The 26,258-nt window shown below is 36.0% G+C and overlaps 1 protein-coding gene across 3 annotated transcripts in view; it reads right to left on the bottom strand.

Annotated features, from left to right (window-relative positions):
• Nucleotides 1-664: 664 nt before the first annotated feature.
• Nucleotides 665-26,258, bottom strand: part of ZFR (zinc finger RNA binding protein) — a 40,410-nt gene continuing 14,816 nt past the window's right edge. Inside the window, exons 4-20 of one of the 3 annotated variants that reach the window (XM_026087167.1) lie at nucleotides 25,991-26,135; nucleotides 24,994-25,212; nucleotides 23,432-23,679; nucleotides 22,194-22,385; nucleotides 20,069-20,369; nucleotides 18,957-19,150; nucleotides 18,332-18,451; nucleotides 17,151-17,296; nucleotides 16,594-16,756; nucleotides 14,767-14,972; nucleotides 14,373-14,523; nucleotides 12,736-12,877; nucleotides 7,640-7,737; nucleotides 6,721-6,816; nucleotides 3,035-3,146; nucleotides 2,829-2,926; nucleotides 665-2,181 (exon numbers count right to left, since the gene is read on the bottom strand). In XM_026087167.1, coding sequence (XP_025942952.1) covers nucleotides 2,002-2,181; nucleotides 2,829-2,926; nucleotides 3,035-3,146; nucleotides 6,721-6,816; nucleotides 7,640-7,737; nucleotides 12,736-12,877; nucleotides 14,373-14,523; nucleotides 14,767-14,972; nucleotides 16,594-16,756; nucleotides 17,151-17,296; nucleotides 18,332-18,451; nucleotides 18,957-19,150; nucleotides 20,069-20,369; nucleotides 22,194-22,385; nucleotides 23,432-23,679; nucleotides 24,994-25,212; nucleotides 25,991-26,135 — 2,811 coding nt within the window. In that variant the 3' untranslated portion in view covers nucleotides 665-2,001. Of the gene's footprint in view, nucleotides 2,182-2,828; nucleotides 2,927-3,034; nucleotides 3,147-6,720; nucleotides 6,817-7,639; nucleotides 7,738-12,735; nucleotides 12,878-14,372; nucleotides 14,524-14,766; nucleotides 14,973-16,593; nucleotides 16,757-17,150; nucleotides 17,297-18,331; nucleotides 18,452-18,956; nucleotides 19,151-20,068; nucleotides 20,370-22,193; nucleotides 22,386-23,431; nucleotides 23,680-24,993; nucleotides 25,213-25,990; nucleotides 26,136-26,258 lie in introns of those variants that run through there. The other 2 variants (XM_026087168.1, XM_026087169.1) reach the window with 2 other exon arrangements.

Below are 26,258 nucleotides of genomic sequence, written 5' to 3'. Positions count from 1 at the left end.
GAACTAGCCACATGAATAGCACCTGTAGCTTTCAAAATAAATAGTAATGGCTAACTATACACCATGACAGCAAGACATTTTTCTCTTAAAAAAAAAAAAAGAAAAAAAAAAGTATGAGCAAACGCATGCATGGAAGCTAAGCGTCAAGGCTGGACAACAAACTAGTGTAATCTTTTTTTAAAGTAATTTTAAAGCACATGCTAATTACTGTACTTCTGGTGCTGAAATTATTTAAGAAAAAACTTTCCTACAACGGGAAAGCTTTCCATTTCTTTACTAACCACTACTACCCATTCCTTTTAAAAATTGCATTCTGATGCTCGAAGAACACTGTATTAAATTATTTTTTTTTTAAAGATTTCCTCTATTTTCTAAAATATTGTATTTCTATTCCACAGGCCCATGCTGTTAGCAATGAGTGTTGCAAAACAAAATTACCCAATAGTTATTTGTTAAAAAGGTCAAAGACAAATTCGACCTCAAACTGGAACAAAAGTTGTTTTTTAATAAATGGTATCAGAAAAAACAATTTTTGTAATGTCTGATACTCTCCTACAGCCATTGATAAAATAGTTATAGGAATGTTAGTCTATGTTAATTCTGTGTGTTTTCATGGGTTGCAACAACGCATAGTACACATCGAACAGAATGAGTGAAACTTCAGTTTCCAGTGTATAATGAATTTTAGTCATTTAATAAATTTTAGTTTTTATTTGCGTATTCCACTGTAGTGCTGTGACAACAAATCACATCTGTGTACCAGAGCATACATCAACAGTATGATGTAACTTTACTTACACCACTGCTATATTTAGCTTTTTGAAAGAGACATAAGCATACACTATGGCCACATGAAATAATTTTCTGGGTTTTTTCTTTGATAACCTTCACTTTGTCAGTAATACTTCACTTTTAAAATTTGAATTATTGAAAAAAATCACAGAAATTTTATACAGGAATAGCTATAAGGAATAACCTCACAGGCACTGATATGACAAACATTTATTTTAAGGGCTGAGAGGCATTAATATCACATTGACAAAGCTGACTGAAAAGAATGACTTTGTCTAAATGGGAAATGCCCGCTTCTGCTTGTATCTCGAGAAAAGAAATTCAGAAAGTTATTTTTTGGCCTTGCTATGTCACAAAGTCAATCATACAAAGACCTACGCATTTAACCTAAAATGATAGTTTTAAAAGCCCTTCTATTAAAAACAAAAACATCATGCAAACTTTGATCAATTATGCAGCTGCTTTAAAACTGTTGCAGGACCATACTGTATATATTAGCTTTTATACTGCTAATGCACAACTAACAGCAAACTTGATTAGATTAACACAAATTCATCTTAATTACACCATTATATCACACTAAGGAGACAAATGCCACAAGATTGGCAAAACATTTAATTCTGAGCACTCAAATGGCAGGATAACTATATGTTGTAACCCCTTCACATTTAGAAAAAACATAATCCTGCAGTCTCACTTTACAAAAAAAAGTTCTGTAAAATATTAATTGGGAGGGGAACAGTTTATACCATCTAACACAAAGTAACTTATACAGCTAGTGTCAAAGGCAAACAAAAATCCTTCTAAATAAAATGTCAAAATACACAGAGCAACAGAAGCACAAATGCTGCATTAAATACAGTCAAGATAAGAAGACAACGCACTTGTTAATAAAAAAAAAAGACAAAAGAAGAAGAAAAGTTAAAGTTAGCAACACATTTAAAGAAAATGCAATGAGGGAAAAAACCTCAAACTTTTTTTTTCCAATGACAGAGTTTCCATTTGTAGTCCTTCCATCCATAATTTGTCTGATACAGCACATCCTTTAAAATGTTTAGAACCTTACAGAAGAGAAAGCTTGTTCTCTTCCAAACTTAATTCCCCAGGTGTTTTTGGATGTTTTAAACAGACATTATTATGAATGAAATAAAAGCAAGGCAACAAATGGACTTGTATCACCTTCAATTTTAGCACTGATGACAAACATTTTTAGAAGTTATCATAATCTTTTTTGTCTTTTTTTCCCTCTGCTTCAAATCCATCAACCCCATCACTGTCCCTTCTCCTTTTACGATTGTTATGGATGTTGAAGCGTTGATTCATCTGTGGTAATGGATCCATTCCTAAAACTTTGTGTATTTGACGGAATGCAAGGAGTCTCAGTGCAAACTGGAAAAAACAGAGAGAGAAGATATGTCTATTAGAAACAAATGTTAATTCTGAGGACTTTGTATAAGTGGTATAAGATGATATCATCCTTACCTGTCTTGTTATCCACCCTCTACCTTCCCCCAAACTCAACACATTAAAATGTGCATGTCATACAGTCACTGCTTCTGTACAGAACTCCAGCACCTTAGCTGAAAAATGATGTATGTGGGTTTTAGTTGCTGGGCTTGCCCTGAAGCAGCCAAGGCTTGTCACCTGTCGCATTCCACTGACTACTACGTGTTAGTAACCCTTGGCAAAAGGATCAAGTGAACAGTTAGGGGTGGTAACGTCTTAAATGTAATTAACGTAATTTTAAGTCTAGTAATGTACTACTGTAGATTGAGCATCTTTATGGGTCAGTATAGACGGGAGTGCAGTGGTCATTGCTCCAACCTTGGCAGGACAATATGTTAATTTTAATGTGAAACAGGGTACTACTCTGCACCCTCTTCTGCGACATTTTCATTGCCTAACTTGAGACTGATCATGTGAAAGAGTGGACTATATTCTCCTGAAAAAGGGAAAAATCATGTTCACCATACAGACCCATTTTTTATTAAAAATAACTGCTGTCAATTTCAGCTACCTCACAAAATTTTCCTTACCTGTGCACTTGAAGTAATATCCTCTCGTTGTTGATCTGTCATTACAGCAAGTGTATCATAAGGATCTTTCTCACATGGGTCCAGAAGGCCAGGACCACCTACAATAGTTAGGTTGATTAGCAGTATCTCTACCTTATTTTAACCAAGATTACAAATTTTACATTAGTTAACCCTTAATATATAGACACTGAACAAAGGCAACTTGCCTTTAAGGATGATTCCTGAAGATATGCACTCAAAAACTCTTCTCAGTGCATCCCCAGGACTCTGTGGTCCAGTAGCGCTGCTGATTGCTTTTTCCACAAGCAACTCCATAGCCTAGACCAACAACAAGAAAATCCATTTATTTTAAAAGCCTGATTAAAACAAGAAGCAGCTGCTACTGTTTAATACAAAACTTTTGATACAGGAATTTGAAGAACATTAAACATCATAAAACAATTTCAGTTAAAACGGAAAACAATTTTAAAAAGGTGAATACAGAGAAATTTAGTGCACAAATAACACTGAGTACTGTTACTGACATGCCTCTTTTCATCACAAGTTGTCAAAACGTTTTGTAGAAATCTATACAGTAGTAGCCTATATATGTAGGTTGACAATGTGACAGCATTGTGAGACAGCATGAAACAGGGCAGGTCATCTGAATCTGTCAGCCACACGAACCAACAACAGCACATAGTATATCCAATGAAATTAACAATGTTACAGAAATATGTTTTTTTACAAGTATACAGAAATTCAAAGCATGGAAAATTTAATGATCTCTTAATGTTCAATCTAATTAATAGTGCTTCAAGTTTACTGCAAATTTTTCCCAGATACAGGCTAACACTACCAATACTTATAAAACACATGCAGAAAACCTTGCTGATAAACAGATTCTCTAAAACTTACATATCATTTCATATTAATTAAAATGTTTCAATGTTTAGCTATACTTTAAATATTCAAATTTTCAGTATTTCCATTGTTTATTTTTATTAAATACTTACTAATTTTTTCAGAGAACTGTAAATGATATTTGCAATAGTAAAGAATTGTTTTCCTTAGCTTTTCCAGCATTAAATGGATGTTTCTATATCATTGTCTTGGTAAGTTTCATTTTCAAACAATCTCCCTGGTTTTTTTTTCTTGCAAAGTTTGCATTTCTTCAAATTTTTACTTTTATTTTCTAAGAGGATATGCCCATTCTGATGCATGCAAGTAATCATAGGCAGTGTTAATTACAATCCTTCATTAAGGATGCCCATTTCTTTCCATTTGAGCTCCATTTAACTGACAAATTTTAATTTTCAAGCATGGCATTTCCACACTCCCACTTTATCACTCAGGATCAAATGTTTGAGTTTCACAAAGGTAATTTAGTTATTTTCAAGCTTGAAGCTGAATAAAGCACAAAAAAAAAGGCCTCCTCTTTTTGTGTTTACTCAAATCTATTTCTTTTGGATCCTAATATAAAGTCTACAACTTGCTCCTAGGAAGATGTGAATTACAATGCCCTGGTTATTATGTGCATGAAAGACTGGATTTCAAGTTAAAAAAAACAAAACAAAACAAAAAACCCTTGAATAATAGTTCCTTATACCTTATAGATACTTGACAAAATTCCTCTAAATTACTTTTTATTTTTAAGTGTGTAAGGAGGCTGGTACTGAGCACTTTTGGAGAGAATTTAGACACAGCCAGGCCTGATACACTGCTTCATATGTCTCTTCCCTTCTGAGCCTGCCTTAGAGCAGGTAATGTAAGGAACAGGAAAGGACACCCCTTTTTCTTCATCCACATGGTTGCCTGGTAAAATATATCACTGCTTGAAAATTATGCATTGCATAGCATGCATTTGAGTACGTATCATCTTCTTTTCCAGAGGGCTTTCACTCAGTGAGTAGGGTAGAGAGTTAGAAAACACTCAGTCTGAGATGTGTGGCAGCCTAGGCTCTCTGAGTCTTGCTCTATTTGTTTCAGTGGCTGGTACCATGCAGATAAGTCATCAGGATACCACAGAAAGGATGCTCTAAGAAATTAGGCAAACAGAACTGGAAAAATCTATATTGCTGACTTTGACAGCATCTCTCAATACAACATTGATAAATCACTGCTCGATTAAGTAGCAGTTATTAAAATTTTTCATCATTTTCTGATCTGTCTATTCCAATATACTTGCAGCTTAGTAATCAGACTTGTGGAACACTCGCAGGTTCAACTGAAGTTAATGGCAGTAGTAGAAACTCCATATATAAGGGAACACATCGTGAAGGAATGAGTCAGCTGCAAGCGAGTATCCCTGAGTTTTACTCCTGTTCTATTCACTATTTGCCTTCAGTCCAGTCAGTCTCAGATTTGCAACTAGAAAATCATCTGTTTCTCTCAGAAAACAACACATCTGTCATGTCAATAAAGTACATCCATACTACGTTAAGGAGTGGAATGGAAAAGAAGATTCACACGCACACACACACTATGTATGAATAAAGAGTGATTCTGTATTCCTTAGAGGCTTTGGGTGACAGCCTATTACAGACTATCAATAACTGCAGAGAAGTCCAAAAAGCCTAACAACATTCTTCTCCTTGACCTTCCATATACAAACTCTACTTTAAATAGCTGAAGCTTCATTCTTGTATTTTACATGTAAGATCTGATGAAAGTCAAGCTGTTAAGTAGTAACTCTCACCACCACCTTCTGCAGTCAGTAAGGTCAACTTGATGCTAAGCAACAAAGGAAACCAAGGCTGAGTCTACCCCCACTAATTCACCTGACATATTCAGAGAAAGTACAGGAGTAAATCAAATGGACTGCATCCTTCTCCCTGCTGCAGTCCGGCATGTTACTGGGACGTTTATTTCTCTCTTGGGCCTTGTAGCCATCCTCTAGCACCTGAAAGGCTGTTGTATGTCGCAGCAGTTGTAAGGATGCTTTTCTAAAAGCATGCTGGGTTTTTTTCTTTGGAAACTCACAATCATGAAGGTAATGAGGAGGGCACTTAGGTACTTCTCCCTTCTTTTTAGTACACTGCATCTTTCAGGAAACGTAGCACAGAAACTGGCATTGTATGTTACACACGTTAAATATTTAGAAACCAGAAGTGTAACCGTTCTATGTTTTTTCCAGAAGCAATCAATAGTATTACCAGAAACAATTTAATAAAGTTCTCTGCAAGCCTAATAATACACTTGTAAAACTTATTTCTCATTCAAAGTATTCCTGCCAAAACTAAAAAGTCTACATTGACAAGCAGCATGGTGCAATAGGATTGGGTCTGTGAAACAGAACAGTCAGTGCTGAGGACCTTACCCCCACAGTATACGTGTTTCAGAGTTATTTCAGACTAACTTTGCCTGGTCCCATGGACTGAACATCCATTTAACATTAGGAGCACAAGCTGGGCTCCTGCAGAGCTAATGTTGAGACATCCACAGATTAGTATTGTGGTATTTCATCTTGCAGAAGGAACATCTTAATGACTGCAGGAATTACTGAGGTTTATTCTTTAAAGTAGCCTCTCTGTTATCACAGAGCTATCTAGGTATATTTCACACATTTTTTTAAAAAAGTTTCAGCAGAGTCCAAGCAATTCAGAGGAGGTGGTTAGAAATAATTACATCCCTTTATATAAAGGAAAAAGTGTTAAACTACAGAATAAGGATGCTGCTCACGAAGAATTCAAAAGGAAATGAAAATTCCTTTGGAAAAAAAAAATCCAGCTTCAAATGACAAAACCTCAGTAAATTAAATGAAATTGTTAGAGGCAATCTAGATCATTTGCTATATAAAGCCTACATTACTTCTTGAAAGAGTCTTCATTTGAAAACTGTAGCAACACTTTCCAGTACTCTACTTGTAGTATTATGTGTTTTAAAAAGGCACATTCAAAAGAATATTACTCACCCAGCTTGGAAAATCAGACCAAGTTGGAACTCGCTGACAGAGGTCACGAAGAATACGTATGATAATCACACAGGACTGCAGACCGTTAGCTCTAGCCTTGAGAGCAATACAAAATCAAATTAATCAATCCCAGCACCTACAGCAAATAGGACTTGTTGAAAGACTAAAACACCACTGTTCAATGGAAGCTCAGATGCAAGATGGAAACAAATCATTCTACAACTTTATTCCATGAGCTGCCATTTACAGCAGTATTTTATACAGGGTTAGTAATTTAAGGTGGTAGAAGTCAAAGTGCACAGGTTATACAAGAATAACATTTCTTGATCCCCTGTACACTTTGACCTATGTTCACTTGTAACAATAAATACAATATCTTTCTATATTAGAAATAAAAAGGATAAAGTAAAGGTCTAAGAAGTAGGTATAGAGACTGAAAGGTCAAGGAAATCTGTTTGGTTTCTTTATTGTGCCTTTGCCAGAAGGCAAAGTCACTAAACCAAACAGTTGCTTCTCACCTTTCATTCCCTACACTTAGTGCACTTAAAGAAATAGGAAAAAAGTCTTAAATCTAAACACAAAGCTTTAAACACATATTCCATTATTTAAAGCAAAGTTACTCTGCAGCCTTATGGAATATATAACAAATATACAACATATGATAACCCCAAGCGAGTCAAGCTTTCAACATCGCCTTCTCCATGACCGGAAAAAAAAAAAAATCATGTCAAATCAGCAATAACTGCATAAAGCAGTTCCTCCATACTCAACTTTCTACATTTAAATTTAGGGACCAGAAAAATATTAAGTATTATTAGCATGAACAACGCTGAGTGTTTTCACACAGTTAAACATTTATATTGCAACTGAACTAATCTCTCATAAGGCTACAAGAAGAAAGTAAAATGATGTTCCGAACCTGGAACCACTTAGCGTGGCGTAGAGCAGCCAGAGCGTCAAGGCATTTTTGCCTGTCCAAGACGTCCGGTGGGTCTTTCACCATACCCGAGGTTACATCTAAAATGGATTGAATTGGCAAAATGCAGTGAGGAATGGGTGTTTGACCAGGTGAGCAAGACACTTCCTTAAAGTAGCTTCAGTGTCACACATGCCATTTAAAGCTTAAACCCTTGACCAACAAATGTAAGTGTTCGATAACATCCATTTAATTAAGATTAGGGCATCAACCCAGTATGAAGATTAAGAGCATAATATACTTTAGCTCTCAGAATATTATCAAACGCATTGCAGATTATGCAATACTTAGTACTTCTTTATTTAAGCTAACACTGGAAAAATACATTTCCCCTAAAATTAAATACTGAAGGAAGGATGGTTGGACACAGTGCACCAGCACAGAGAACACAAGACAGAAGGAACACAAAAATCCACTTTAACCAAGTAGAAACATTCAAACTTAGTTTGCTGTAAATTTGAATGGTCACGTGTTATTTAGGACCTAGTCCTAGAAAGATGAACTAAGTAAAAGAAGTCTTAAAAGAGCTCAGTGTTTAGTAGTGGTGTTATTTTTGTAGTAATTTAATCTTAAAATGGAAATGATTTTGCTTTAAAAACTGACTAAAGGAATGTGAAACACTCTTTAGTATTAGAGTTCTATCACCTTACAGTGCCCTATCTTTTAACTTGTGTAAATAAATTCCTCAACCCATGATATGTGTGGTCCAACATTACTTAGGATGCAAAGAAAGTTGTGAAAAGGGATTGTTTTACTTAAGATTCAGCATGAAAAAGAAAAGCAAGGCATAGTTTAAAAATAAAGCAGAATGTCTGAAAGAAAGAAAATATACTAGATCTTGTGTATTTAAATCTTCAAAAAAGGACTGAAGTTAAGATACCAAGCTGATTGTTACCTTACACTAAATGAGAGAGACCAAAAGTCCTTTTGGAAGTGGTTTAATCAATGAAACAGGAACCACTGAACAACCTGAAACAGTATCTTCAGGTACTTAAAAAAGGGATATTAATGCAGTGATAAGCTTTAAAAATTCTGTGATTTGTTATTTATGGAAATAGCTGTTGTGACTAGGAACAAAGTATACTGGCAGCATATTTGGTGATGCACCAGACAAAGAGAAACAACCAGAAAACCTCACACGATGGCACTCACTTCACAGGAGTGGGCTAATGAAGCAATATAGTTTACTGCAGTTAAAATGCAAATTTAGATAAGCCAGAGAATCAAGTTTTTTAAAAGTATATTGAGATTCATGAAACATACCAACTAGGAGCAGCTTTTAAGGATGCTGTAGAGAAGAAGCTCTGAAACCACCTATTTATGCACAAATATCAAATAAATAAATCAAAGTAGGCTACTTCAGCATACCAAGAGTTAAAAAGCTACAAAGATGGTGCTGTAACTTTGCAATGTAAAGATTATATTTAATCCGAAGCACTACATTCAGATTTGTGCATTTTTTTTTTAATAAGGATATTTTTATCGCTCAGCATAGGGCTAAAAAAGGAACATTTCAAAATATGAACCAAGCTGAGAAGAACATATAAATATATCTTCTCACAGAGATACTCAAAATAATGGACTATTTGTTAAAGTGGAATGAAGAAAAACTGCACTAACAAGGCATTTACAGACCAAATGAAGACATTTAAAGTGATATTTCATTCAAAAAATAACAAACCTATGCAAGAGCAGTGCCGGGTAAGATAACTGATGAAACGAGTACAACTTGAATACAAGAGACAAGGAATACATTTAGAGAAAACCCACAGTAGGAATACAGTGGCAAAGTAAGATTGAGAAATTTAAAACAAAAACATGGGTTTGTTGGGCCTAGTAGCCTAATCAATTATTTACATTCTTCTAAAAACTAATATGCAAATAGGTGACATTGTGCAATCTTTTAGCACAATAATTTGCTACATAATTTGAGACTCCAATTACTTGATTTCTAGCTCTGAAAAACTTCAATTTGGAAAATAATTTTACTACAAAACAATTACATTTTAAGTGCACAGAAGACAAGCTTACTCAGTGCTGGAAATGCAGATCTGAAATGTGCTATTAGTAATTTAAATTATGCGAATAACCTTGAAACTTAAAAATACTGTGAAAGTCGGAAGTTGCCAAGGCACCTTTTGCACTGAGAATAAATTGACTAAAAATTTATTAAGGAGACTCTTGTAAAATTTAATCTGTGGATTTTTGCATCAGTTTCACATTTCAGGATTAACCCCTTAAAGACTATTTAACTAAATTCAGACTCCTAACCTACAACCCTCTTAAGATAAGTCAAAAACTAAATTAATTTACAAAACTCGAGTGCAAATTCTTACCCTATACAACTTAATTTATTGCTAGCCTAAAAATAAGGGGTTAATCTTCAGTTAGACATGCTGTGTCCACACTACTTCTTCATTAAAAGTTAACAGGTATATCAATTTTGTTAAGTTTTATTACGTGAAATACATATTACCCAGTCAACTATTTCAAGACTAGTGTGAACACTGCTTAATTCTAGGAGAGAGACAAAGACGGAAAGAAAAAAAACAAACAAACAAAAAAAACCACAAAGTAACAGTAGATGCTAGGACTATGCATCCAAACCCCCTCCTTTGTAAAGCATGGCAGGTGTGACACTGAGCTTTAGAAAACCTTGGTCAAAAATCCTTCCGATGTCTTGGCAGCAACCCCTGACAGGAATCAAGTCCCTCTGCTAGAAGGCTTTGGACCGGGGCTGTTAGCTAAGGATAAAAAAAAAACACACGCGCACACATATATGCGTTTATAAATATATACATGGTGTTTGCTGAAGGAAGGATTCCACAGCAGGGGTTAGAGCGCTTTGAATATATCAGATTCAGGAAACTGTCAAACGCACAACACTGTAAGGAACAGTAGCTATGCGGTTAACAATTTTATTTTACGCTGTATTTTTTAGCCTTTTATCATGTAATGGTATTATCACACATCAAACATGATTCTACTCCACGTGCAAGTCTCAGTCTCATCTTTGTTCAAACTGGTTCTTCCGGTAAAGCCTTCCTTATCACCTGAACTAGCTCCCCAAGCGAGCTAAAAACCCCCCAAACTTTAAACCATTGTAAGACACAGAGCATTAGAATCTGCAGTAAGAAAAAAACACAAACCCATACTGTTACTCTGCAGCAAATAAGCAGTAACCTTCATAACAGAGCCTTCTTTGCTGCCATAATTTGCAGTTCAGTCATCTATTTTCCTCTAGTTTCAAAAGTAAACTTTTCTGCATATCCGTTTTATACTGCTCAGTGTCTTGAAGAGAAATCTAATTTGATTTTGCTTGCCCAAAGGCAGTACTGCGTTCAGCAGTGAATAAACTCAGAATGTATCATTTTAACTCAAGTGTGGGTCAGACAAAAATAGAATTTGTTTCCTTTAGGAGGCTTAAATTAAGGGATTGATTGTAGGCATTTAAAATTTATTTACACTCCATATTATAGAATTTTAGGCCAGAAACAATTTCATTGAAATTGAGTACTGCAGCAGGAATCAATACTGCACTTTTGCACAGCACATAAAGAAAGAAATGATGTTTAAAGTTAACTTCATTTAACGGTTAATCTAATTTAATAATCAAAGTTATTAAGTTAAAGTATTCCTTACAACTTTATGTGATACACTAAGTCTGATTCAGCACAGACAAACCAAGGTCATGTTACACTCATTTTTGTCAAAGACAAGTAGAATTGGTTGGGTGTGACAGTACGTGTATGAAGTGTTTATAGCTAGGAATGATACATGCAGCTTAAAAATCATGTACACAGCACTCAAAGACTTTTGAGAAGTCATCCAAACTAGCGAACACATTATCTTGAAATTTTGCTTTCCGATTACGTAGGGCGACTTTGGTAACACAGCGTGCTTACGATGCACTAGTCACAGCTACAGAACGTTTACTAATACAATATAAAACCTCAAGTATTTTAGAGGACATGTAATGATGAGATGAAATAAAAAAAATTCTGTGGCTTATATAAATACGTATATACACAAGCACATGTATACATACACACATACAATTTTTTCAACCTGCATGAGAAGTGTTAAGATAGCCTCAGATTTCCTATTTGTAGGTTCATAGTCAAACACCAGAACCCTGTTTGCCACGATCTCTTTCAACTATGAAAATACAGGATTAAAAGGAAACAAAAGTTAATTTTATCTGACCCATAAACAAAAAGAACCAATGTACTGCAGACATTAATCATGCTTGTTGGCTTAAAAGCTTTTGGAGCTTTGAAAGTGTTACAGAACAGACCCTAAAGCAACACTGCTGGCACCAGAGAAATTGCGAACTTCAGGAATGTAAATTGATTTACAAGCTCCACCTTCTGCTTCAGCTCAACGACAAAGCCATTTCTCATTGTACTATTCTGGGTTTGCCAGTTGGATAGAATACTGATTATAATACCAGGAGCCTAAATATACTCAAAAAGCACTGCAGACCAAAGAGCAACCTCAGAGAGCTGGAAAAAATCGCATCGTCTTTTAAAGTTAGAAGCACTGGTACCATCAAAAGTATTATATTATAAAAGCACATTTTAAGTGACACTGCCATTTGGAATGTGCAAGTGATAGTAATACAGATCCAGTGTAAACCCCAATACCTGTGATTTGGTTTTCTAAAGCGTACAGTCTTTCTCTTAGGGCAAGACTGCTCTAGAAAGCCAGCTTATAGCCACTTGCTGTAAAATATTTAGTTTTCCACATAATTTTATAAGAGGGGGGAAAAAATAGTCAAGTTTATACCTTTTCCAGAAAGCTGAGGTTGGACATAAAGGTAGAATTTAAAAAAATAAAAAAATAAATAAATGCATCACATAAGCATTTATTTTAATCAACTGTTCTCTACTGAGACTGGTTGCTGAAAAACAAGGTTTCCATCAATAAGTAAGTTGTGCCAGCATGTTGCCTTCCAGGACTTAATGCCATCTTAAGCAGAATAGATAAACGTATGAAAACAGGTAAGAAAGAAGCAACATCTTTAACAACTTCCCAACCTCCATCCCTCATGTTCTCCTCCCGAATGACTGGAGACGTCAGTGTGATAGTAACTTGCATTTTGGGTTCCACACATGAATTTAGAATTATTGCTGCTTCTGGTACTGCACACTTGATATCATATTTCTCAGGACTTATTACCTAAATATTGAGAAACAAATTTTTATTAGCATTTGGCCAAGAACAGTATGGGAAAGAAAACTGTTTTCAACCTAGTCTTTCTAACAGAAAGACAGAAATGCAATGTAAGTACAGGAAGCAGACATTTCTATATTCTAAGAAATAACAGTATAAGTAATTAAAATATATATGAATTCGCATACTGTTTCCAAATCATTAATGAAAATACATAGTAGTCACCAAGCACGCAAAAGGAAAAAAATTACCCAGAAAGGAAATTCATACACAAACTAAATTAAATAACCAGAATCTTGACAGTGCTTAAGGAAGAAAAAAAAAAAAAAGACTCAGAGCCACTTGAAATGTCAGCGGGATATGTTACTCATTAGAACACAGGAGCCTTTAAAAAAGCACAGAGCTGCAGTGATTCTTCTCTTTCCAACTCTCAATTACAGGGTATTGCTAAGCACATCCTATCCTTGACTGTCACAACACGCTCCAATGAGAACAAAAGGCGAGTTAAATACCAGAGAGAGCAGGCGTAACAAGGTGGTTATTCTGAGCTGCTTCTTACAACCAGCTTTAATAGTCCAAATACCCTTAAGAGAAAGCTGTAGGCACCTCTGTCACCTCCTTCCACAAACTAGAGGGACAAGCGGCTTCTCCATAAAGCAAGACCAGTGTGCACTTTTTAAATTTTCTTTTGTTTTGATACTTTGGACAAGAGTGAACCTAACATTATTTTCTCTTTATCTGTGTCTGCTAATGTTTCTACCACACCACTGATTTTGCCAAGCATTTTACCACACTGCAACAAGACAGTGAAGGTATGGCAAAACTTTACAACAATGGTGGACAGGCTTTGTACAGTAGGGAGTAATGGAGAAAATGACTTTATTCTGTACTTTCATTTCTTGTGGAAATATAACAAATGGTTTACATGAATTCAACGGAATGGTCTAAGATTGCCCATACTTTTTTTTTTTTTTTTCTTTTTTAAAGATGCCAAATTAAAAAACTTGCAAGTCTTGCTTTGTTAACTTAGCTGTGGAACTACAAAGCGCTGACATGTACAAATTGGAAACAAGATTTAAGTACATAGAGACTGGCATTAACAGAGTAGTGACCTTCAGTCAGTAAGTCTCCTGATACTGCTGCAACAATACACAAATTACCTCAGTCTCTGGTCATAACTGTCTGGACAAAAGAAAGTACTGCTTGTGCTAATTTCTATTTCCAGATTAAATAAAATCTATTCAGCAGCAACTGATACTAAACCACTAGTATAAACACCTACACACTTGTGAACTTGATCCCTTTAACACACAATATACAGAGAGCAAAACACRGAGCATGGTCACCAAATTCAGATTGAAGTACTCAGAAATGAAAACAAAGTTACTGAGCCTGAACTATGAAACATAGTAGAGTCAGCCCTGCAGATGTATTTGACTTTAGGACAGATTTTTACAATACCTTTATAAAAATCTGAATCCAAAATCTAAACTCTACTTACTGCAAGTTGTTTGGGAAGACTTTCCGCAATACGACTGAGTAACGTCTTTGAAGGCTTCTCAGCGCATAACAAAACAAGATTGACGTTTCGGTCTCCACGGAGTAGTAAACCTTTAGCCAAAACGCCTACCCGTAAAACTCCTTTCAAAGCTCTGTGAAGTGAATTACAGTTAAAAGTTGCATTTAAAATAATATAAACATTTTAAAAATAATTCTGAAGATAGAGAAGTGAAATAAAACAGAGTATTCCACACACTCTTGAGGCCACAGTGACATATGCTGTATCGAAACCTAAAGAGAACAGAATCCCTGAAAGCACTGAGGATGGTGCAAGGAAAAACATAAGATGACTTCAGAAACAAAAGATGAAAATTCTTAAAAATATATATATACACCTGTCTTTACTGCCATCTTTTTTATCATCTCCCTCTTTGCTCTTGCTTTTTTCATGGTCAGTCATGTTGTCAGAAACAAGTTTCAAAGCACGTTCAGTAATAGAAACAATTTTTTGGACTGCTTGAAGTTCCTCCTCTGTTGGATATATTGCTGCATGTTTGGTCATCACGTAGCGGTCATCAGAGGAGTCTGGGCGGCGTAGAGGCTAAATGGAGAAAAAGTACATTTCTGAAATCTGTGTATATTTGGAAGTTCACAGAAGACATGTGGCCCAAAACTGAACATTGTGGCTAAACAACAGATATTCAAATCTCAAATCATTAAATGTAACAAAACACAAACTGAAATGTCCTTAATAACTTAATGCTGGTCACAAACAATCACACCTGAAGAAACATGAAGCGTGTCAAAAATCAAAGGATGAAGTCCCAGGATCAGAAGTGTGTTGCCACCCCCCACCCCCCCCCGGCATATATATCTATTGTCTTTCTGTTTACTGGGAAATAGCTGCATACTTATTCACTGATGCAAAATAAAGTATCCATAACTGCTGTCATGGAATCGTAGAGCAATTCAGGTAGGAAGGGACCTCAGGAGGTCTCTTTTCCAACCTTCTGTGCAAAGTAGGGTCAACTATGAGACCAAACCAGGTTGCTCAGGGCTTTATCCAGTCAGGTCTTGAAAACCTCCAAAGACGGAGACTGCACAACCTCTCTGGTGCAACCAGTGTCCAATGTTTCTGTCATCATGGTGAAAAAGTTATTTCTTGTATCCAGTCTGAACCTCTCTTGTATCCCCATTGGTATTTGGAAGGCTACTAGGTTCCCTTGAAGGCATCTCTTCTGCAGGCTGAACAAGCCCAGATCCCTAAGCCTCTCCTTTGCATGGCATCTGCTCCTGACCATCCTGGCGGCCTATGCGGAACTCACTCTGGTTTAATCAATGTCTGTCTTGTATTGGGGAGCCCAAAATTGGATGCACTATTTTAGAGGGGGTCTAAGTACTATCACCTCCCTCCATCTACTGTTAATACAGCCGAAGATGCTGTTGGCCTTCTTTGCTGCCATGGCACGCTGCTGGCTCACATTCAGCTTATTGTCCAGCAAGGTCCTCATGTCCCTTTCAGCAGAGCTGCTCCCTAGGCTGTCAGTCCTCAGCCTGTATTGGTGTAGGGGGTTATTCCACCCCAGGTGCAGCAGTCTGCATTTGTCCTTGCTGAATTCCATAAGGTTCCTGTTGGCCCATTCTTCTGGCCTTGCCTAGGTCCCTCTGGATAGTAGCCCTGCTCTCAAGTGTATTGACTGGTTCCCCCAGTTCGGTGTTGACTGCAAACTTGGTAAGCGTGCACTCCATTGCCTCTGTCAGCTCACTGAGAAGATGCTAAACAGGACAGCTCCTAGGACAGACCTCTGTGGTAGTCCACTTGTTACTGACCTCCACGTAGAGTATGACCCACTACCCATTATCCTCTGAGACTGATCATACAACCATTTTTTTAACCCATCCAGTTGTCCACACTTGAGAAAACAACGTATATGCAATTAATTAAAAAGACCTAGTACACAATTACACAGAGCGACCGTATTTCAGAAGAATCAATATTTGTCTTCAACACATCCTTTACTTCCCCTCATATAAGTGGACTTACAGTGGAAGACCAGTCCATCTACACAGTTTCACTAGCATATAATGTTTTCATCTTTTCAAATCCTTTATTAAAAAAAGGCTGAAGACAACTTAAGCAGCATTGAATAAGTTATACTCCTTAACTGTGCCTCCTGATAAGTAAGCTTTCATTTTTTTAGTTTTCAAGTTACGAAACTCACAGCTGGTCCTTGGGGCTGAGGAGGCATTCCTGGTCTAACACCCAGCAGGCCTAGAGGTCCTGGAGGACCATGAGGATATCCTCCATCTGGTATTCTGCGACGGTCATCCCAGTGATGCTGCTCTTCCTCCATTCTCCTCCAGTACATGTCTTCTTCATATCGTCTGAACAGCATGAACCAAAGAGTTCTCTTTACACAGCAGATAAATATTTCCAACCATTCTAAATGAATTTTTTGATGTTCTTCACTAACCCATTTCTAGTAGTCATAACCAAACACCAGCAAACTCCACAAGGTAAGTAAAATGAATGGTTATTTTGAAAGCAAGCCTGTATTTATAATAAAATAATTCTAATAAGTCTACATTCCTCAGAGGGATTGAATACTAGCAAACAAAAAAACCCCCAAAACAGAAGGGTTATAACAATTTGATTTAAAACAAGACAGTACAGAGTTCCTGCAACAGGCATTCAAGAGAACTAATCACAGAAGCAGAGTTGATTTAGATAACCTGACTGCAGCTTTGTCTCATTTATTGATAAAACAGCATGCATTACCTCATTTCCATCCTCCAGCGTTCTTCCTCTTCTCGCCTTCTCCAGTATTCTTCTTTCTGCATCTGTTTCCTCATTTTCTCTTCTTGAATTTTTCTTGCTCGAATACTGGGCTTTACTTCTACTTGTAAGTCTGGGTTTACTTTTTTCTAGTTCAGAAATATAATGAATGAAATGTTGGTTTTCCTCTTCCTGTCATCTCAAGGTTACAGAAGTTTTCTGACATGCTCAACAAACATAACTAGTTTACAATAAAATTGAAAGGAGTAAAACGCAGTTTTAAAACTGCATTGAATGAGTAGCTGAAGAAAAATCAGCATCAAGTATTTTAGAGTTAAGAAATAACAAATACAAACTTTTACAAATAGCATAAATGCCCTCTTCACCTATATCAGTACAAAGTAATTTAAAATAAAATGTTACACAAAATGTTAAGTAGTTTGCTGTTAATTCTGTAGCAGAAAGCCTACTCTATAGCCTGAACAAACATTTTATTTTAACGGCAAGGTACTTCCTGATGCCCTGTTCCTCAAGGGTCCCTTGGACATGGGCAGAAATATGAGTTATCAAATACATTTATCTGGCAATTTTCTCTCTTCTTTCATTCTTTTCATCATTATGCAGGCCTCCTGCATCTCCTGTGACCAGAGAAGATTCTTCCTATATAATCCTACAATAATCAAAATGCGCACTGTATGTTGGTAGAGCTCTCTCTCCAATCATGACTGATAAAACCTGCAACATGTGGTTTTCAAGTGTCTCCACAAAGGGCCTGTGTGGTCTCTCCCAAAAACATTGGGCACCAGTATTTCACACTACTTGTAATTCATGGTAAATGACATAGAAGAACATACTGCTACTTGCATATGCTGTACCACATTTTAATGTTGCAAAGGTTGCCCAAGAGCAATGTTCAAAATGTTCAATTAAACAAAAAGTGTTCAATTAAAAAATAAACCACAGTTTCACAGTCAGTATTACTTCTTTAAAGACTAATCTCCTAAAATCAATCAATCAATCAACCAACCAACCAGCAGGTAAATATTTCTCTACTTTTTTTTTTTAAACATACTGTTTACTCAGAGTACCTTCTTTTGACTAATCTTTAAATATAATGCAAGAGTGTAATTAGTCAGCTGACATCCGTTAGTTTTTCAGATACAAGCATTAGCATTTCTACTAACTTTATACTGCAGTCTGTGCCGCCTCCCTTTTAAATGCATCTCCTTGGCATTAGGATCATTAAAACTGCATTCACAAAGTTTGCAGTGAAAGCGGATCACCTTTCCTTCATCATTTCGTACCTGGAAAATAAAGTTATAACACATTTGGCCTTTTTTTTAAAAAAAACAACAAAAAACAAACAAACAAAGCTGACATACAAATGACTCTGGATAAGGTCTACTCATCTAAAAACATGCTAAAAACTTAATGCAATAATTAAAAGAAGGCAGTTTCAAATTAGAACTTTCAATGCTGTCAGACACCCCATAGTGCTAGGTAACAGTTCTTCCATTCCAAAGTGCACACAGCTTTAAACTGCAATATGAACATACTGAATTACAGCTAATGCTTACAAACCTGCAAACGATGAAAAATTTACATCAGATTCTGATCCTCCAGACTTCATCCACATATCTCAAACCACCCAAATGAAGAAGCCCAACTGAGCTCAGAAGAAACACATAGAATATAAAAAAGCACACATATGTACAAGTCTTTGAAGGGTCAACACCTTATTTCATATTCCTGAAGAACAAATTTTCACTAAGTTAGTTAAAAAGATAATACACATTTTCATATTAATACCTCCTCCACATAGTCATGGCCCACTGGCTGGACATCACTTTGCAAGGCAGCAAGAGTTGTGGGAGTCACTGGTTCAGACGCTGTGTCTGGTTTTACTTCCTGTGTTTGTACTGCAGCAACAGGAGTTGTTTTAACAGTTTCAGCTGATTTCATTTCTTCCAGTTTACTTCCTGTTGTCTGAAGCTTATTACCACCTACAAATCAAAGAGTTTAAATTGTTAATTTTCATTAAATGACGATATGATTGTACATAATGCGCACACTGAAGACTTTATGTGCAAGTATCAATGTTCTGGCTAAAGCGTTACTGTTCTAAAAGTAGGTACAATTTAAACACATTCAAATACATTTAAACAGTTTTTTTTCTTAAGTTTTACTACATTCAAATTATTTGAACACTTAATACTAGTTCTCGATTTTAGCAAGAAAAACTTTACTGCTTTATGCAATTGTGTTTTTTATCATTCATTTTTGTGCTTTTTCAGAAGAGACAGAACCGAAAGGAAACAACTCAGAAGAAGTATTTTAATAATCTTTTTCATAATCAGATAATTTTTTTGGAAGTGGATCCAAAAAAGTACTTCAAAACCATATAATGTTTGTATTAACAAAGGTACTATGTCCCCAGTGTTGTAAATGCATAGGTTCCTCCTTCAAGAGCATAACAGCTTATTTTGGAACAGCTGTTTCCCATCTCTAGATGTCTGTCATGTTCGTTTCAAAAGTTATTTCCACTGTTGCAAGGATGTTTCAGCTGCCCAGTTACCAATTGCTGACCTACTGCAGACTGCTTTAATAGTCCAGGCTGTAAATTGAAATTAGAACCAACTGGACCGTAAACTGCAGTACTGCAGAAGCTACTACATAAGAAACTGAGATTCTCTTATGAAGGAGGGAGAAGCCTCCAAGAGAGGCCAGGTGGAAAAAAAAACAGGGCAGAAAACACCAGTTGTGAAGCAAAGCTTTTATATACATTCTTATTTTCAGCCATCAGTAATTCTCTTAAACATAAAAGAGCTACTCATGCATAAAGTTAGCTAAACACATTTCTATTTGCTGCACTAAGATCTTAAAAGTTATAGAATAGGTTAGGTTTCAAAATAAAGACTGACTTCTGTACTTGCCAACAAAGTTTATTTTCGGTGTAGATATTTTCTTTACAGGTATATTAGCAGCAGCTGAAGATGTTTTGTTGTTGGACGCCGTGTTAAGTGGTGTGTTTGCCGTGGGAGTAAGAATTTTCACTGCAGAGGATGCTACAGAGGAGTTCACGGTACTGCTGCTAGTTGCTATATTTGAAGCAGAGGCAGTTGGTTTGGAAGCAGATGTGGATGTTGAGGAAGTAGCTTGGGTAACCACATTTGGTTCAGTTGAAGGAATGGGTTTGCCAAGTTTTGTGTGCAATTTTACTACCTGTAAGAATAAAGAGAAATTCATAATAAGATCTCCCTGGGACAACTACAGAAAATTACCTTGCTATAAGCTATGGAAACAGTAACACAGAAATCAGTTAGTTATTGTTTCTTTACAAAGAGCGATCAGGCAGAAAAAAGTGGACATGTAATATTTTTCATCATCTGTAATATGTAAATAGTTAGATAATCTTTGACATTTATTTCAGATTACTTATTCCCATTAGAAATTCAGATATTTATGCCAAAAGCTGCATAGATGAGAACAGAAGACCAATGAACTGATAAGCCAGCAAAACTCAAAGAAGGATTCTGCTCAAACCATTTCAATGAGAGGGTTTTGTTGCCTGGTGGCTTTTTTCTCTCCCTCCAAAAAGTAGTAAACTACCTTGGTTCCAAATATTGTTTATAAACAAGAGTGATGTAATTAAGATTCAACAACACTGTCTCATTTGAAAACTACATTTTAGAAGTATTCATACCGAAAGAATTTGTAGGTTAGCTAGCAAAACTGAAAAGAGATTCCTCAGACAAAGGTTTTGTTTCATTTTGTTGTTTTTTTTTAAAGCATGTGAAGGAGGAGTCAAGAGGTGTATTTCAGAGCTCTTTAATACCCCATAGAAAGCAAAAAAGCAAAAAGTATACATGCTTATTCTTAAAAATAATAAGCAGAACATGCTTATTCTTAAAAATAATAAGCAGAAGCCTTTTCAGAACATGCTTAGGATAGAAAAACATTTCATTTTGCTGACAGTTGACCATCACCTGAAATGCATATAGTCCATAAGAATGAAACATGCAAAATGAAAATTAAAGATTGGGATAGGTACGAAAATAGAATGAAAAAATGCATTAATGGCGTGTTTAGCAGATTTGTAACACACATACACAGTCATAATATGTACACAATATGTAAGAGTATGTATACATACTCTTAGATTTTTTTTTTTTTTTAAGTTGTGTTTCCCACTGGAATACAGATTTGTTAGTGTCAGGTAATACTCTGAATTTAAGTTTAAGCCAATCTTCAAAAGAACTCTTTTTTAGTAAAAGCCACAAGATTCTTCTGAGTGTACAAAAGTAGTAATAGAGTCCTTTGTGATTTCATTTTTATGCAGATGACAACCTAAATTAGCAGGTGTTAGCAACTATCTGTAGGGAAGAGAAAGCTATATTCACATATATTGGGATAATAAAGTACTATTAAAGTTTACAAACAATGGTTTAATAATACACATATGGAATTACTGGGCACTACACCAAAATTTAATAGCTCAATTTATTTATGGAAGAAAGAACACCAGACATGGCGTGTAATTCAGTCTCTCCTGACATGACAGCAAGACATGGCCAGAGTTTGTTTGGTAATGCAACTGCAGAACACATCGTGTAATTGTTCTGCCCCTTGGCACTGACTCGGCCTAGAATAGTCCAAAGTGCTCTGAGAGCTTCACAGTACTGGACAAATAAGACAAATACCAAGAAAGCACTTGAAAAGAGTTTAGGGGAACAAGCATGCTACTGCATGGCCTTACCAATTCTTGTCCTCATCTTATTCTACACTTACCTGCTACAATTCTCATACTTGCCTCAATACATCCTCTTCTTACTGACAGTGCCCCAAGTATTTTTTCCCCTTTCCCCATCAAGGCCCTCCTAATAGTGAGCTTAAAGGTGAGTTTGAAACAAAAAGCAGAACTAAACATTTCCAAACAAAATAATTGTTTATATTATATTGTTTCTGTGAATTTTCTCTGCTCTGTGGAGAAAAAAATATATATACATATATATATGTATCTGACTTGTAACAAGAGAAAGCACTTACTTTCTGATGCTTGGCTCCACGGATATGGGCAGCATAAGCATCTGCTCCTGTACAAGACACATCACAAAGCTCACAGCGCAACTGATTCTGAGTTCCACGAGCAGAAGCGCTGCTGTTATTGGTGTTCTGGGAAGCTTTTAATGCTGCTTCTTTCTTTTTGTGTTTCTGGCCTTCTAAGTGTTCTTTATAAGTCTGTTTAAAATATGACAAAACACGTACACAGTAAGCTGCCTTTGCACTGCTTGTCTATCATTCATGTGAATACATGTAATATAGAACATAGCATAAATGTTCAGTATAGGAAGTATTTCTCATACAAAGCATGCATTTTATGCTATATGCCATGCTCTAAGGCATAAGCAGACCACTTGCAAGATCTAGAAATTTTCTTCTCCTATATCAGAATTCCACTTATAGGTAATACAATATGGGCTTTTCGCCTCTGTTTTGCAGTTTCCTCAATCAAGTACTGGTCTACAAATATTACCACTGAAAACCTAATACAATCAGAAAACTGCATCTCAACTGCAGTTTCCTGCATTGTGCTGAACTATTCTTGATTTTGAATCTTCCCCAAACTGCAAGGCCATAGTGATTAAGTGCATCACAAAGAAAAAAAAAATCAGTTAAAAACAAGGTAGTGCATAAATAAAGCTATGTTGAAATGGAAATGCAGAAGTTGAGATTTGTCCCTATACCAACAATGGCAATATAGAGAGCAGAAAGGGTGGGAAGTAATGACAGCTTTACCTAAAGAACAAGAACTGCTTTGGCCAAAGAATCATACAAACACTTTGCATGAATTGATATCCACTTTTTACACACTTGTATCCACTGCAAAATTAAACTGAGATGCTGGAATACAAGGAAGAATAAAGCAAGTAAATTTTCAGGGTTACCATTCACAAAATGTAAATAATTCTGTAGCTTTGAAAAAAGCATTCTCCTGATAGTAAGGAAGCTTACTATGATAGAACAGCAAATCAAATGCTAGATTTAGAATATTTCTGGAGTCCAAAGTATAGCTGAAGCTTCTCTGTATGAGCTAAGGGGATGCATCTTTTTGTCTTCTAATAGTAATTCTTTCTATAACAGCACATATTTTCATTTAACTATTTCTTTAGTAAAAGTACAGAATCAGTTCTTTAAAAATTAACAAATAGTCTTAAAGGTGTCTTTTTTTTAGCAGAAGAAATTATGATTAACATATATAGCAGAATATTACATAATACAGGTACCTGTGGTCCAGCACAGCTGATCTTACAAACATCACAGTAGTGGATCTGGGGTGGTTTGGGAGGTTGTTTTGGTTTCAGTTGTTTATTTTGGAATGGTGCCTTTTTAGTAAAGGTGGTCCCTGTCCAAGCAGCTGTTGCAGCAGCAGCAGCAGCAGCTGCTGCTGCTTGTTTCTGTTGCTGCTGCTGCTGCTGGTAATAGGACGATGCAGCTGAATATACTGCGGCTTCATAGCCAGAATAAGAGGTACCTCAAAGATCAAAATAAAATAAATGTTACATCACTGTACATTATGTATCAATTACATAATACACTAATGCCAAGCATGCTGCATAACAGAGTCGGGGGAGGGGCAGGATATAAACAATTTATCATGATCTTTTTATGTAGTCTGAGTTTTTCTATATGTTTCACAGTACACAAATATAAAGCATACCATTTGTATCAGGAATATACTTGATCTTAGACATATCTTTGTGGACATACAGTTATGCTGTTAGATATATCAAAGCTTCCCTATAGAATACATGAAATTTCCTAGTACATCTGGTAAGACTAAGTATGATGTTAACTAATTTTTTTATAAAATATTTATCAAAGGCCACTTGAAGCAAAGTCTTTTAGAATCAGATTTACTGTGCAAGTTCCAAACTGAAAAGGAAGACAGAGAAACTCATGATGTAGGAAAAACAAAAAATAACCTTATATAAAACAAACAAACCGATAGTGCTATTACATCCTACTCCACTGATTTAAATTGTTTTAGTGCAAAGAAGCTGCTTGCCCACTACAACCTCAGCAGCACACCTTGACTACACACTCCTTGATTTCTGTTATCAAAGTTGAATAATCAAGGAAACTGGGCTTTCATACCTTTGAGCCAGTTTTCCCATAAACTTTTTACATCTACTGGTTCAACTATTTTAATCCTCTGATCAGGTTCTGTTTCAAGGAAGTATTAAAATCCCTTTTTAAACAGAAAACAAAACAAAACAAAAAGTTCAAGGTAGCTATAATACGCCAGTTGATAACCATCTGGCCATAAAGCTAACAAAGATTTTTTTCATCTTTAACCAGGTTTTGAATTTTGACGTTTGAAGGAAAGTCCTTTCTTAGCACCCATTCTCCTCCCATTTTGGGTCAAAGCAACCAAACTTGGAAAATTTATTGCAGCAAGTGGATTGCTCCTCCCTATCTTTGCAACTGCTGTTTGATGGCAGCATGCTCCCTTCCAATGTCACTAGGTTAGATTTGTGTCTCCTCATTTTTTCTATCCCCCATCTCTTCTCCAGTCCCTTACCGGAAGTCGTGAAACACTGTGCATGTCACAATGCCAACACTTTGTATATTCTCACATGTGACAAAATAGGCACATAAAAAAAAAAATCACAAACCTCTTCCACAGATATATCAAAATATTCTGCTAATATAATGATTTAAATGGCTGAATACTTCTCAGTAGACTACGATGTAACTGAACACAAACTACTAAAACGTTGAGGGTTTAAATCCTCTCCTATAACAACTGCAAAGATCCCAGCAAAATAACATGCAAAATTCTTACCAGAGTAAGTAACCGCTGTTGTGCTGTACGTTGCACTTTGAGTATAGGATGGAACAACAGTAGCTGCAGCTGCTACTGGCTGCACAGTAGAGGATACTGGATATATAGAAAATGTAGTTGTAGCTGGACTTGGAGTTGCAGGTTTTATAGCTGTCACTTGTCGTGTTTGCTGGGCTTGAGTATACTGAGTTGCCCCTTGGCTATATCCTGCTTTCGGAGCTAATTAAGACAGAAAATAAAAGTGTACAAACATACATATATTTTAGTTGAGTGAAGCGTGAACCATATTAAGTGGTACTTAATGACATGCTGGGAAATAAACACATAACAAATGAGGACTTTTTTTTTATAGTCATGGTTATGTGTCCCATAGCCATATATCATACTAAATTTTTAGTCACACCACAGTTCACACTAATAAGCCTCAGATTGCCCCCCAGCCCTTTTTTAAACTATCCAGTCATTTTCTCAGACAACTTGATCACTCAATGGTTTTACTAAAGTACACTGTATATTTAAACTTTCCTATTAAAACATCATTAATGTAAAATAAATAAATAAATATATATTACGTATATATGATTTATGCTTTGTAGCACTCAAGATACTGATAATTAAGAAATTACTTACATTAAATAACCACAGAGTTACCAAGAAAAAGAAAAAAAAATTTTCTAACCAAAGTATCACCTGAACCTTCCACGGACTATTTCAATCTAGTTCAGCAAATTTTTCAGGCATATTAACAAAGTCAAGTTTTCCTGGAAATACATTCTGAGTGTATTTTACAATATTCCAAAACTCAAAGATAGTGAGACATTTGCATAAGTACCTAATGTTCAAGTTCTAGGTTTTTCTACGTGTTGTCAGGGATTACATGATAAAACTGAGGAAAAAAAAAGTCAGGATAATGTGAAATATATAAAGACATATTTTTAAAGGTATAAAAGCAGTATACTGATTGTAGCATGACAGGAGTTTGAAGCACGCCACCCACCTGTCTGGTAGTACGATTCAGCTACTGAAGGTTGAGGCTGGGCGGCAGCAGCCACGGCCGCAGCAGTTGCTGTTGGCTGTTGATAGTATTGTTTGCTGTCATAAGCTACAGCTGGGGCAGTAGATCGAACGTAAGAATAGGAATCCTAAAAATTCAAAAAAAAATGTTTCACACTACACAAGTCAGTGCAACTACAGGAAGACACCCAAGGTACCACTGCATCTCTTCTCACAGCCTTGCATGATTCCACCTCCACCTCTCACACTGG

Source organism: Apteryx rowi, unplaced genomic scaffold, assembly GCF_003343035.1.
Source record: "Apteryx rowi isolate R43461 unplaced genomic scaffold, aptRow1 scaffold_71, whole genome shotgun sequence".
Lineage (NCBI taxonomy): Eukaryota > Metazoa > Chordata > Aves > Apterygiformes > Apterygidae > Apteryx > Apteryx rowi.
This window is presented reverse-complemented; position numbering and strand designations above follow the sequence as displayed.